Source organism: Ahaetulla prasina, chromosome 3 (assembly GCF_028640845.1).
Source record: "Ahaetulla prasina isolate Xishuangbanna chromosome 3, ASM2864084v1, whole genome shotgun sequence".
Taxonomy (NCBI): Eukaryota; Metazoa; Chordata; class Lepidosauria; order Squamata; family Colubridae; genus Ahaetulla; species Ahaetulla prasina.
Window position 1 is genome coordinate 52333550 of NC_080541.1, and position 15511 is coordinate 52349060.

General features: G+C 38.4%; 1 protein-coding gene across 1 annotated transcript in view; it reads right to left on the reverse strand.

Moving 5' to 3' along the window:
* ASXL3 (ASXL transcriptional regulator 3) overlaps positions 1–15511 on the reverse strand; it is a 137364-nt gene that overhangs the window by 58739 nt on the left and 63114 nt on the right. Inside the window, exons 3-4 of the mRNA XM_058176925.1 lie at positions 8361–8469; positions 7206–7317 (exon numbers count right to left, since the gene is read on the reverse strand). Coding sequence (XP_058032908.1) covers positions 7206–7317; positions 8361–8469 — 221 coding nt within the window. The remainder of the gene's footprint in view (positions 1–7205; positions 7318–8360; positions 8470–15511) is intronic.

Sequence of the window (15511 nt, forward strand, 5' to 3'; positions counted from 1 at the left end):
AAAACCTTGTGTTTGAGCATTTGATACAAATATTATGCAAAACATTCCCAAAGTCAGTGAGGTGTGTAAAGCATTATGAAGTGGTAAGTCTAAATGTTATGGAGATATATAGGTAAAATAATTGATTAGGTTAAAAAAAAACAACTTAATGAACTCATTTAGCTATGTAAGCTCACTGGTTGACTAGTCATTATTTTTTAGTCTATTTCACAAGGTTCTACTTGCAGGGAAAACAATGAAGGGTATGTGTCAGTGATGGGATTCAAAATTTTTACTACCGGTTCTGTGGGCGTGGCTTGGTGGGCATGGCATGGCTTGGTGGCTTGGCAGGGGAAGGATACTGTAAAATCTCCATTTCCTCCCCACTATAGGGGAAGGTTACTGCAAAATCCCCATTTCATCCCAATCAGCTGGGACTTGGGAGGCAGAGAATAGATGGGGATGGGGCCAGTCAGAGGTCGTATTTACAGTTCTCCGAACTACTCAAAATTTCCACTAATGGTTCTCCAAAACTGGTCAGAACCTGTTGAATACCACCTCTGGTGTGTGTGCTTTATATACAATCTTAAATTCCCAGGAGTGAACTAGACTACCAATCTAATTAGGGATGTACTAATAGTGAAGACAAACAGGTGGTCACTTGGGACCTTCTGGCCATAAGGGGACCCCAAGAGGAGTTGCAGTGGAGAAATCATGTAAAAGAAGGGAAGGAGGAACCACTCCTTCTTCTTCTTTCGCTCTGCTGAGTCAGCTGTCTCTGAATCAGCACCATCACTATTGTTTCCACTACCAACCTCCTCCCCTCAGCTAGAGGAGAAATACTTTGAAGTTATCAGGCCAACTACAGTGGTGACAGCATAGAAGAAATAGCTATGGGAGCCTCCTTCTCAATGGCTACAGTTGAGACATGGCTCTTAGCTTTAAGTTTGCCTTGTGGGCCAGAAAGTTTTATTCCCAATACAGCAGCAGGAGCAGCAGCAACAACAACAACAATATCTGTTTAAATTTCAGGGCCTTAGGAAAGATTTTTGGTGAACTAAAATGCAAACTCCAGTCAAAACAGCTGGCTGACTGTGCAACCAGCCACCATAACAACTATTATTATTATTAACAAGAATGAACTTTGGCTAGCAGCTCTAGATGCTTCCTAATTATTCAGTATCTCCTTCCTACACTGATTTGATATGTTAGCATTTAATGCAGAATGATAGAAATTATGCTAAATGGAAATCTCAAAAATTTCCATAGGCTGAAAACCCATGAAAAAGATGCATAGTTGAAGAAAATAACTGTATATTAATCAAAACATAATAAAAAACCTTTCATGTCAGAGATGTGGAAAATTCCATAAGGAGGAAATATACCTGCTTTCAGTACTATTATTTTCAGTTTACAATTTATAACTTATTGAAAGTTGTTGCACTTGCTGGTTCCAAGTAATTAGAAGTAGAAACCACTGGTCTTAATGAGATCTTTTTCTGACTAAATGTGTCTAAGCCCAGCAACAGAAAAAGGAAAGTGACATGCTATCTCTTTATGATTTCTTAATATTAAGACTAAAGAACAGAAATAGCAAGAAAGTTATATTAGTTTAATTTGTTTCTTGGCATAAATGCTTTAAAAGTTTAAAATGAGTTAAGCTAAAATAAACCCCAACCACTTTAATTACTTTAGAGAAAACATTCCTATGCCTCGGGTACTTGTGCAATAGTATTTCTTATGTGATAACCTAAGCATAAAACTGTTGTTCTCAAACAGCAATTATTGGTAGGGGCAGCTGTTATTTCTTATTGAACCAGGCTATTTTGTGAGAAAAGAAAAGGCAGGAAAGATAAGTAAAAATCCCCAGAAAACAGGAGAAGCAAAAATACACTTTGTCCATCAGTCTCAGTTAGCTCTTTTCTGATGCTCAGAAAACCTGAACAATAAATGGGGGAGGGCAGGAAACCCTGAGAGAAAATATGGAGAGGTCAGCTTCAAATGAATTTGTAATTATTGTTTAGGCAGAAAAATCCTGAACTTTTCTTTCTCTAAAAACATTCCATTGTCCACTTGTTTTTGATTTTATCAATTTTACATTGTTATAACAATTTTAAAACACAGAAATTATGAAGTTTCAAGGTATAGATTAACTTTTTGTTGTAGTATATCTTGCTGTTTTTAAGCAGAATATATATATGTATGTATGTATGTATGTATGTATGTATGTATGTATGTATTTATTTATATATACTAAAGAAACTGAATTATCCAAAGTGCATTCTTAGAAGAACAACACAAGTATAAGCCACCGGTTAAACTATATTATCAATTCCATACATTTTCTCAAGGTGACACAGAACTATATGGGCACTGACATAAATGGTCTTGGATTGTCAACACACATATATCAAATAAGCATCCAAATCATACTGACCTCCCTAGAACCTAAACTACAAAATCAGAACAGCTTTTCTCTAGTCAGGCAGCAACACCTTTTTGTTAAATGAAAGAAAAAAACAACACATGGTGTTAAGTTATAATACAATTATAATTATAATACAATTAAAAAGAAAGGCATCTTTGATCAAAAAGTGGCTTTAAACAAATAATATGTTGTTTTATGCAAGTTGTTGAAAAAATCTTAATTACTCTTCAAGTGACCCAAGTGAAATTAAAATGTATGTATTTAGAACAACATATTTATATTAAAAGAAACAAAACAGAAAATATATTTGTTAATGTATGTGAGTGAAATATATTTGTTAAGATACTTGAGTGTAATATATATTTGTTAATTTATTTGAATAGTTTTTCATTTATTGAATTTATATTTGAATTTATATCCCGCCCTTCTCCGAAGACTCAGGGCGGCTTACATTGTGTAAGGCAATGTAGGTTAATGTATGTGAGTATACATGTACAGCTACATAAACTGCAATTACAGTTTATATATATAAAGTGCAATATATAGAGAGAATTTGAATAATTTTTAATGGAAGCAATAGGGCACACAGTCCTTTCCTTCCTGATAAATATTATTGACATACAGCAATGGTAGTTGATGATGGAATTCTGAGGTATCTTCTGCAATAATCCGAATCTGTTGCAGGAATATATAGAGTACTATAGTGGCAGCTCAATACCTGGGCAAGATTCTGATGACAAATTATTTCTTCTTTTAACATCCTTTCTTCCACTAACACAAAAGTACAGAGTACTTTTTATAGAATTGTAAGTTTCACATGGGACACAGAACTAAATCTGCAATTTTGGGCACTTTGACATCCATCCACTAGGATTAGAATATGAAATGTTGCAGGCAACTTTTTCTTTCTTTGTACACATTTTCTACAAGTAAGCACAAAAACACTGGGAAAATACTTTTAGAAGAGATACAAGTTAATTTTAACACCTCACCATAGTTATATTATAGTTATTCCCTGTTATTTTCAAACAGAGTATAAAAAATAGGAAAGGTCAAGAGAAAAAGACTGACCAATGGACTGGCATGGCTGAACAAGCCATGTTTCTCATATCTTAAACTCAACATTCCCATTTTATTCTTATATCTTAATGGGAAAAAATAATGACTATATTTTGCTCCTGTAATCATAGTCTTGCTCTAACAGCAGGGGGGATCGTGACGGGGCGGGGCAAGGGAATAAAGACAGGCAACTTGATTTGGGATAAAGAGATGCACCATTTTGGGGATGAGTTAAAACTCAGTTTCTCATGATGGATTCTTCTATTAGTCAAATTGCCCGCTGATCAAAGTTACTTTTGGCAGAATTGTTCAAAAAGTTATTGAGAATCAAGCCTGCCCAAACTGAAACACTGAGCAACCCACACAGAAAACTACCAACTGGATCTGCCCAGGAGTACAGATTTTCCCAGAACTGAGTAGAAATGCTGGGTGCTGTAAATGAGTCTTTTGGGAAATACCTCTTATAATTTGTAAGATGTCCCATGTCCAACAATCCACAAAATGGACCTGCAACATTAAGACTAAAATATAACTGAAGTGCCCAGAACTTCTGTTCATATGGAGGTAGTCCTCCACTTACAACAGTTCATTTAGTGACTGTTCGAAGTTACACCGCACTGAAAAATGTGACTTATGACTATTTTTCACACTTATGACCAGTGGTTCATATTTATGACAGTTGCAGTGTCCTGGAGTCACATGACAATGTTTTGCAACCTCCTGATCAGCAAAGTCAACGAGAAAGCGAGATTCACTTTCTGTTACTAATTTAACAACTGCAGTGATTCACTCAACAAAAGTGGCAAGAAAAGTTGTAAAATGGGACAAAATTCACTCAATAACTGTCTCACTTAGCAACATAAATTCTGGGCTCAATTGTGATCATGAGTCGAGGACTATCTGTATTTAGACAAAAAGAAAAAACAATCCAACCTATCAAAAACAGCACTACAAAAACAGATTAGAAACACAAGTTAAAATAGGGAAGAAAATGGTAAGTGAACACCTGTCTACCCTAGACGAGTTCAAATGACCAGGACCGCATGGACTACCCCCCAGGGTTCTGACCGAACTGGCAGACGTGATCTCAGAACCACTGCACTATATCTTTCAAAGTTCCTGGAGCACAGGGAGCTGCCAGAGGACTGGAAAAGAGCTGATGTAGTCCCCATCTTCAAAAAAGGGAAAAAAACAGATCCAGGAAACTACAGACCTATCAGTCTGACCTCAATACCGGGGAAGATTCTGGAAAAGATAATCAAGCAACGAATCACCGAACACCTAGAAGCAAACAAAGTAATAACCAAAAGCCAACATGGGTTTGTCAAAACAGATCATGCCAGACTAATCTTATCGCATTCTTTGACAAAATGACAAAATTAGTAGACCAGAGGAATGCTGTTGATATAATTTACTTGGACTTCAGTAAAGCATTTGATAAAGTAGACCATAACCTACTACTAGATAAAGTAGAAAAATGTGGGTTAGACAGCACCACCACCAGATGGATTCGTAACTGGCTGACCAACCGCACTCAACGTGTAGTCCTCAACGGAACTACATCCACATGGAGGAAGTATGCAGTGGAGTACCCCAAGGCTCTGTTTTAGGCCCAGTACTCTTCAACATCTTCATCAATGACTTGGACGAGGGATAGATGGGGAACTCATCAAATTTGCAGATGACACCAAGCTGGCAGGAATAGCCAACACTCCAGAAGATAGGCTCAAGTTACAGAAAGATCTTGACAGACTTGAACATTGGGCGCTATCTAACAAAATGAAATTCAACAGTGAAAAAGTAAGGTTCTACATTTAGGCCAAAAACAAAATGCACCAGTACCGTATATGTGGTACCTTGCTCAATAGTAGTACCTGTGAGAGGGATCTTGGAGTCCTAGTGGATAACCATCTAGATATGAGCCAGCAGTGTGCAGCAGCTGTTAAAAAGCCAACACAGTTCTGGGCTGCATAAACAGAGGATAGAATCAAGATCACGTGAAGTGCTAGTACCACTTTATAATGCCTTGGTAAGGCCACACTTGGAATATTGCATCCAGTTTTGGTCGCCACGATGTAAAAAGATGTTGAGACTCTAGAAAGAGTGCAGAGAAGAGCAACAAAGATGATTAGGGACTGGAGGATAAAACATATGAAGAACGGTTGCAGGAACTGGGTATGTCTAGTTTAACAAAAGAAGGACTAGGGAGACATGATAGCAGTGTTCCAATATCTCAGGGGCTGCCACAGAGAAGTGGGAGTTGGGCTGTTCTCCAGAGCACCTGAGGGTAGAACAAGAAGCAATGGGTGGAAACTGATCAAGGAAAGAAGCAACTTAGAACTAAGGAGAAATTTCCTGACAGTTAGAACAATTAATAAGTGGAACGACTTGCCTTCAGAAGTTGTGAATGCTCCAACACTGGAAATTTTTAAGAAAATGTTGGATAACCATCTGACTGAGATGGTGTAGGGTTTCCTGCCTGGGCAGGGGGTTGGACTAGAAGGCCTCCAAGGTCCCTTCCAACTCTGATGTTATGTTATGTTATGTTATGTAGGAGAACAAAAAGAATTCCCTAAAGATAGAACATTTGAAAAATCATTGCTTTATTGTATTGTTCTCAGCAGAAAAGAAAGATTTTCTAGATATTTAAGGAACAAGTTAACCACAAATATGATATACAGATTTATTGCAGGGAAAAAGATTTATCCTCACTTTTAACAACAGTATGGACTACATATATAGAAAGGCCTTCAAGAATTGAAAATAATTTTGTTGTTAGACTTTAACTATTACTTGTCAAATTATTCTAATTGATAAGTATTTAAAACCCTTTAAGCCTGTACATGTAACTTGGTCTTTGAAAATAATACAATATATTGAAAGATTAAGAAGTTAATAGCATTTTCAAACATCTGTTTACACATGCACAAACACTTAGGCATCTAATCTACTAGGCATAGCTGCTATTTTTAAAGTATGTTCAAAGTTTCCGTTTCTAGTCAGCATTATTTTGTCCCTAAAATTTCCATGATAAATATGATAAACAGTAAATAAAGGACGCACCATTTACTACTTAACAAAACTAAAAACATTCTTCTCACAGGAAAAGCAAACTGTTTAAATTATTGTTTCACTAAATTATAGTTACATATTGCAATATTTTACAAAGATATACTAACATATTAAGAGGGTAAAATTATGCAGCATCAATTTCAGCTTAGGCTAATATAGGTGGAAAAGCAGTCTACAAATTAATGACGTTGTAAAATATTGAAAACAGATGAGAAGAAATCTACCAAATTTCATTTTTTGGAAGAATGCCTAATATAAATAGTGCAATTCTGCATGCTATTTTAAAGTACTTAACTTTAATAATTAAAAAACATTTTCTGCAAATTCCAGTTCTTTTTACAACCCTGGAAACTGTAAAATCCAAAATTCTTATCCATGAGCCATCTGATGTAAAGAACTTCAAACGAATAACATACCATTGCATCTGGTGCATGAAATGTAACAATTCAATTCTTTAAATATCAAGATTTCCAAATCCATTAATGAGATCTGAAATGAGAACTGGATCTTTTACATTTTTTAAAAAATAGGCCTTACCAGAGCCAGAAAATACTTACATGTATTTGCAAAGCATGACAAATAATTTAAAATAAAAATATATCATTTCTTCAGCACATAAACACTGCATTAAGATCAAGGGATAAAAACAATAGAAATAATATTTTACCTCCATTTTCTTCCCCATTGCTATTGTTAGTCTCAGCCATTTCAGTGCTGTCCAACTCAGATTCACAACTTAAATCCAATGTTCCATCTGCTGGGCATGTAGTGTCTTCCTTCTGTGTGTAAAGACATATGTCATGCTGCTTGTCACATTTCAAAAAGAATGTGCTTCTTAGGAATGTTCTATAAATAAAATGTGATTCCTGACAATTTCATGAATAAGGAAAAAGTCTCTCTTAGGGCACACTACTGTAAAGCTTTCTAGAAACTTACGTAGAAAAACGTATCTGATTTCACACCAATATTCATAGAAACCAACTTATTTCTTTAAAAAATCCAACCATTCCAAAAATGATGCAGAATAAAATCAAACACCTTTTTTATGTTCTGCTTTTATTAGGTGGGACATAATTCTATAATTACATAACAAATTCCACAGTTCATATGATACTGAGCACCTACATTTTAGAAGAGGGCTTTGTGGTATTTTTTTTTCCCTGTAAAGCCTAACTACACCACACAAAAGAAAATCTAATCAAATGCAAAAGCTGCTTTTGAATTCTGGCAGTTAGTAGAAAATGGCCCATATTTTCTATTTCTCAGAAAAAAGTGCTGTCTATTCCATTTGATTACTTCAAAAAAAATGCCACATTTTATCAGTTTCAAAATAATGCCTCCTCCTTCACTCAGATATCACTATTAGATTACGGATTAAATAAATAGTTCTGCTCGTTCAGATAAAATCATTATTTGTATCACACAGCTTTACATTTTCAGTTCCTTCATAACTCTAGAATTGTCATTCATGATAGAAATTCTTCCAAACGTCTCTTTCACAAATACAGTGTGAATATATTTGCTTATTTCTAAATAAGCAAGTAAACCTTTATTTATTTCAAAAAAGGCAACATCTAACATCTCAGCTAGGAAAAAAAATAAAGCTATGCCTATTCTTGAATTTTGTTTCGCGTATAAAGTTTATCTGGATTGGAAATCATGTTAATTGCTATCTTAAAAATGTCTCAAATACAGTTTAGCCCTGTTCCCTACCTAATGATTTCAATCTAATTTATTTATTTATTTATTTATATGATTTGTTAACTCAATGCATAGACTTCACAGGTCTGGGTAATTTTGTTTCTAAAAATATGAAACTCACCTTGAGTGCGTAGAGTCCTGCCTTGCCAGGAATTTTGAAGAATGTCCCATCACCAACACGAGTGTTGGTATGAAGCATTGCATTCAGACAAGCTAATGGAGAAGTGCCACTGAAAAACAAAAATAAAACTGGCTAAAACGGAGTGTTTCTCAGAACCTTCTTCCCTCTTCTTAAAACTCATGTTTCACTTTAAAAAAATCCTGAAAACCTCCCAACATCTACATTACAATAACAGGCCAGTTGAAACTTAATCATATGCATCTGCCCCTTCAGCTTCAGGCAAAAAGTCTGCAAATTATAATTATGCTATTTTCACACAGTAAACAGTTCAGCATTGAAAAAGAGCTAGAGTCCAAATATTTATGTGAAATTACTTTGCAAATAACACCGTAATGCCTTATTTTTAGAATGTTGTAGACAATGCGGCTGTTGCACATGAATGATCAAAATGGTACAAGTTCATGGGCAGCTGCATTCCATAGGATGGAGAGGCAACAAAAGAATGCTAAAAGACTCCTGAACAGCCACATTTAAAATTGCAAGGGCTAGCTCGGAACAAATATGGGCAGTACTGCTTTAACATAGCCAGTATAAACCATACATCCTGGTATAAGTAGACAACAGTACAGTACAGTAATTTGAAGCCATTCTGGGATGAGAAACTTTCCTAAATCTACTGGGAGTTCCTTTGATTTCAAAGGATTCTGCTTGGAAGTGTAGAATCAATTGCTGTTTAAGAAATAATTCTAATATATAGTGGTGCTAAAAAGTTTGTGAAACATTTTGAAGGTTCAATAGTTCTGCATAAATATGATCTAAATCATAATCTGTTCTCCATCCAAGTCCTAAAACTAGAGAAGGTGAATCCAATTAAACAAATGTCAAAAACATTATATTGTATTTAGTTTTAGTTTTTGTGTGAAGAATACATGTTTTGTGAAATATTTACAAAACTTACATTTACAACACAAATATTTATATTTGTGAAATAAAAACTTTAATCATGATGATTATAATCATAAACAATTACCGTATATACTCGAGTATAAGCCGATCCGAATATAAGCCGAGGCACCTATTTTTACCACAAAAACTGGGAAAAACTATTGACTCGAGTATAAGCCGAGGGTGGGAAATGAGGCAGCTACTGGTCAATGTAAAAAATAAAGATAGAGCCAAGTAAAATAACATGAATATTTATTTGAACGAAAAACAATAAAAGTGCAAAAGGGGGAAGGAGGATTCCCAGCTTTAGAAAATTTAGAACTACGCCGCCTTTGGTATGACCTGAGCATAGCTCATAAAATTATCTGCTACAATGTACTTCCTATCAATGACTACTTCAGCTTCAACCACAACAATACACGAGAACACAATAGATTCAAACTTAAAAGTGAACCTCTCCAATCTAGATTGCAGAAAATGTGACTTCAGTAACAGAGTTGTTAATGCCTGGAATGTGCTACCTGACTCTGTGGTCTCTTCCCAAAATCCCCAAAGCCTTAACCAAAGACTATCTAGTATTGACCTCACCCCATTCCTAAGAGGTCTGTAAGGCGTGCATAAGAGCACCAGCGTGCCTACCGTCCCTGTCCTAATGTTCCCTTTAGTTGTATTCCTTTTATGTATTCAATTCATGCTTATATTTATATAATTATTTAATATGTATTTGACAAAATAAAATGAATGAATGAATGAATGAATAGAATAGAATAGAATAGAATTTTTATTGGCTAAGTGTGATTGGACACACAAGGAATGAATGAATGAATGAATGAGTGAGTGAGTTACTTCAACAACATTGTCTCACAGAAATTGACAATACAACTGCAAGCATGAAAATGAGTCCTCCTTTAGCTTCCAAGGGACCAGGGTGCCTCTGAAGGTCAGTGCTCTAAGCACTAAGAACCCAGCACAAATCTAAGCCTGTATGCACACCAATAGTGAAAATACCCTGCACAGTGTCTCTTGGCAGAGAAGGTTAATTTTCATAGACGTTGGGGTGGCTTTTTTTTTTTTTTTGGCAGGGCAATAAGGGTCTCTAATATCATTAAACCCAAGTGTGAGGAAAAAGACAGCAGCTAAAATGTTAAGGCCAGTTGTGTGACCTTCTCCAATACAGTTGGCCTGGCTGTTTGCCAAAACTTAAAACACCCTCCCATCCCCCCTCCCTGCTAAAGCTTCTTTCTTAAAACAATTGTGGTCTTTGCCTTTCATTGTGCCAATCGACTTTAGAAGTCTGTGTGTGTGTGTGTGTGTGTGTGTGTGTGTGTGTGTGTGTGTGTGTGAGAGAGAGAGAGAGAGAGAGAGGGAGGGAGGGAGTGCAAAAGGGGGAAGGAGGATTCCCAGCTCTAAACAAAGGGAAATCCCGGAATGCCAGCGCGAAAGGCGGTGCTCACGTTCCTCCTCCCTTGCTCAAAAGCCCCAACATGATATTGGAATTGGATGCCATTATATACCTGCTGAGGGGATAATTTGAATAACTTGAAAGATATAAAAGCTCTAAACATATTTGTTTAAAAATCTAAAATCTATACTTAAAATAAATGAATATAAAGTAATAAAGTTCTTTAAAGTTGTAATTCACTTTGCTGCTGAAAAAGAAAAGAAGCTTAACACCTTAAATGGTATTTATTAACTGAAATATCATCAAATCAAATATATAATGAGGTATATTATAATGACCTTTGTTTTCAGAAAGAAGCATGATGGAAGTTTTTCAATAAAGGGGGAAATATAGAAAAAACTTAGTGTCATGCTCATATATCATCTTTACAGATGTTGTTAACACTATACTATGGCAGCATATGATGGTACACTGTTTCAATCAATTTCAGGATGAAAAACTCATCAATGAGGAGGAGGAGTATAATTTATTAACCTTGTATGATATCAGTTTCTCAAGGACTCTAGAAGGACCCGAGGAAGAAATCTCTGCCCCCTCCCCACTTTCCCTTTCCAACCCAGCCTTCCAAGGGGACCTTTGAGGGAGAAATCTCTGCCCCCTCCCCACTTTCCCTTTCCAAGGCAGCCTTCCAAGAGGACCTCTCGAAAAGAGCGAAAGCTTTCTCCTGGCCGTTTTACCACCACTACACCCTCCACGCCCGGCCATGGCACGAGCTCAGATTGCCGGCTGGGGATGATGGGCGCTGCAGTGCGATCTCGGGAGAGACTAGGAGGAAGAAAGAATGACTGTTTCCCACACCCTAGGATTGGGAAAACATTGACCCCCTTAGTTGCGGGAGAAGGGTTGCGCTTCAAAGCGGTCGCCTCCATCCATCAATCCATCCTTCCTTCCTTACTTCCATCCATCCATCCATCCTTTTTTTTCCCAGCGGCGGTGCGTGTGTGTGACATGCAAGCAAGGCGTCTCACAGGCGTGTGTGTGTGTGTTTGTGGTGGGGTCTCGTCCCAGCCACCCACCCACTCGCTCCCTTTCCCTCTTGGGCGTGGGCTGTTCCCGTTCGCCCTGGCCTCCGTCCTCCGATCTCCTGCGCTGGGAGGCGGCGGCGAGCCAGCGGCAACCCGGGCACCGCGGACTTTGGCAAGGAGGAAGGTGGGAGGAAGCGGAGCTGCCGGCTGTGGGGGTTGAGGGGCGTGCAAGAGGAGTGGCGTGGAAAGGCCTTTTGTGTGTGTGTGCGTGTGTGCGCGCCTGTGTGCCCTAGGGAGGAAGCGGAGCTGCCGGCTGTGTGGGGGTTGAGGGGCGTGCAAGAGGAGCGGCGTGGAAAGGCCTTTTGTGTGTGTGTGTGTGTGCGCCTGTGTGCCCTAGGGAGGAAGCGGAGCTGCCGGCTGTGTGGGGGTTGAGGGGCGTGCAAGAGGCGCGCCTCCTCTTCCTCCACGCCGCTCCTCTTGCACGCCTCAACCCCACCATCCCCACCCTCTCCAGCGTGAAGGTCACCTCCTCCCTCTTCCAGGCGGCGGCGGCGGCGGCGGCGGCTCCGGCTCGGCGGGCGCCACAGCCGGCAGCTCCGCTTCCTCCCACCGGTCCCAGTCCAGCCGAGCGGTGAAAGCGACATGCGGCGCCGCTCGCTTTCACCGTTCGGCTGGATTGGGACCGGCTTGTCGCGCGGCGGGCGGGGAGCCGCCAGCCTTCTCGGCTGAGGAGGAGGTTTCCCGAGCGGTGAAAGCTGGATCTTCCAGACTCGCAGAGTTCAAGCCCCATCATCCACAGGCGGCCCTTGCCAGGGGCTCCACATCTGGCACACGGGGAAGGGATGTGGGGGAGCTTCAACGCATTCGGAAAAGCCGCCTGGCGGGCTCCAGCTCTGCTCGGGCGCCTGAAGCCTTCCTACAAGCCCCTTCTACCCACCCCTTTTCTCCCGCCCGCCCAGCCGTGTAGAGCCAGGGGTTTGGTTGGGTCGACCCGGTAGCCTTCCCACGCAGCCCGGCTACGCTTGAAGCCCTCAGGCCAACCGATGCAGGAAGGTGAAGCGAAACTCCAGCCAAGGTTGCAATTCAAAGCCGCTCCGCTCTTGGGCTCATCATCCCAGCGTTAAGCTTCCAGCCGGCAAAAGCGCCAGGCGTTAGCCCGGCCGTCCCCGTCGCGAGACCGGGCGAGCACGGACGGAGGAGCCCAGCGGGTTGCTTTGAACTGGGTATCCTTGCGGCTCTTAGGAACTCGCTCGCAAGAGAGACAGGACGGGCCAGCTGGGGCCCGGCAGCTCCTCAACCCGCAGCCCTTTCGAAACCCTCCCTCCCAAAATTGCAAGGGCTAGCTCGGAACAAATATGGGCAGTACTGCTTTAACATAGCCAGTATAAACCATACATCCTGGTATAAGTAGACAACAGTACAGTACAGTAATTTGAAGCCATTCTGGGATGAGAAACTTTCCTAAATCTACTGGGAGTTCCTTTGATTTCAAAGGATTCTGCTTGGAAGTGTAGAATCAATTGCTGTTTAAGAAATAATTCTAATATATAGTGGTGCTAAAAGGTTTGTGAAACATTTTGAAGGTTCAATAGTTCTGCATAAATATGATCTAAATCATAATCTGTTCTCCATCCAAGTCCTAAAACTAGAGAAGGTGACTCCAATTAAACAAATGTCAAAAACATTATATTGTATTTAGTTTTAGTTTTTGTGTGAAGAATACATGTTTTGTGAAATATTTACAAAACTTACATTTACAACACAAATATTTATATTTGTGAAATAAAAACTTTAATCATGATGATTATAATCATAAACAATTAATTAAATTACTTAAAAGGAAGCACCGGATTGCAAGCTTTTCTCTTCATGGAACTTTTAATAGAGCAATACTAATCTGAATGAATTTAACCAAGATAATTTAATTACATAATATCAATTGTAATTGTTACTTCAAATTATGATTATGTCCTTATCAAATGTTGCATATTACAATAAAACTTTGCTTTAATGAACTATTCAATGGAGGTGTTTGTTCCTCTTGAACCTATCTCCTCCCACTTATGACTGTATGACTGTAACTTTGTTGCTTGTATCCTTACAATTTATATTGATATTGATTGTTTCCTGATTGCTTATTTGTACCCTATGATTATCAGTAAGTGTTGTACCTTATGATTCTTGATGAAGGTATCTTTTATTTTATGTACACTGAGAGCATATGCACCAAGACAAATTCCTTGTGTGTCCAATCACACTTGGCCAATAAAAAATTCAATTCAATTCAATTCAATTCTATTCTATTCTATTCTATTCTATTCTATTCTATTCTATTCTATTCTATTCTATTCTATTCTATTCTATTCTATTCTATTCTGCATATTTTATCATTCATGTCAATTTATGTCAATTGCATTATCAAATGATAAATTTATATGACATAAATATAACAAAATTTAATGTACATGTAAGTGCCCTGTGCAGATATCTTCACATACAATGAGCATGTCTATTATTTTAGGGGGAGTGTCCATACACAAATTTCATTTGTTACATTTGCTTCATTAAATCAAAGACTTATAACAGCAAAATTGGAGCTGATATCATATTGAAGGTGATCATTTTTAGAATGGATTTTGGGTGATGTAGCTGTTAGGTTTTTTTGTTTCAAATACACAGGATAGAAACATTTTAAGGAAATGTCTGGATAAATTATTGGAAATAAAAGTAGATGAATTATGTTGCTAAGGCAAAAGAGCCAGTATATGCATCAGGTGATTGCACTGACTTACAACTGCAATTATGGGAGTTCCAATTGCCATCATTAGGCAAATCCTTCTCCTGCCAGCTTCCCATTGATTTAACCTGTTGGAAACCAGGCAAAGAAGTGTACTAATGGCAATCACATGAAAGCAAGATATTGAGACTGTCATAATTGCAAGCCAGTTGCTAGCTGAATCATGATTATGTGACTGTGGGGATGCTACAATGGTCACAACTATGAGAAATGTTCGTGAGTCTCTTTGTTAAGTGCCATCATAACTTTGAATGGTTGCTGAATGAGTCACTGAATTAAATGTGGACTACCCGTGCATCTTTCATTTAGTATTAGTGAATGATTGTCAGCTTTCCCAGTACACCAGACGGGAAACATGAGCAGATGAACCAATTCTACTGTATTGTAAGGCTACACTAACAAAGCCTTGTACGTCTGTTCAAATTTCCCACCATCTCTTTTATAGTCTCAGAAGCTAAGGAGCTTCCTTTCTGGGTTTCTTTTTCTCCCTGTTATGCAGCTGTGTCTTCTCCTAACCAGGCAGCATCTCTTCCCCCTTTTCCCAAGTCCTCCCCACATCCCATTAGTCTGACTGATTTAATAGTGGAGCTCGGAAGAAATTATATCTCTTTTCCTATACAAGTGTAATGTCTACTATAGTCCACAGAACTCCTCCCAAAAATCTGAAGTACAACATTTACAATCAGTAAGTAAAAACAAGAGTATTCCTAAAAGAAGCAAAATTTTGAAACACATTTCTGGCTTAACATATCAAATTAAACTACCAAAGAAGTCAATATAATATTTAAAAATCAAGATACCTCAAGCATATCCTAGCAGCTTAACAATGGAATGAATACAGAGATTTCTCTAATAAATATCTAAATAGAATGAAACTCTGACATGCAATTACATGTCACATTTATTAGGCCAAGATGAATTAACTTTACTCTATACACGCACAGAGACACATTATTTCATATCAAGTGGAACTAGAATTAAT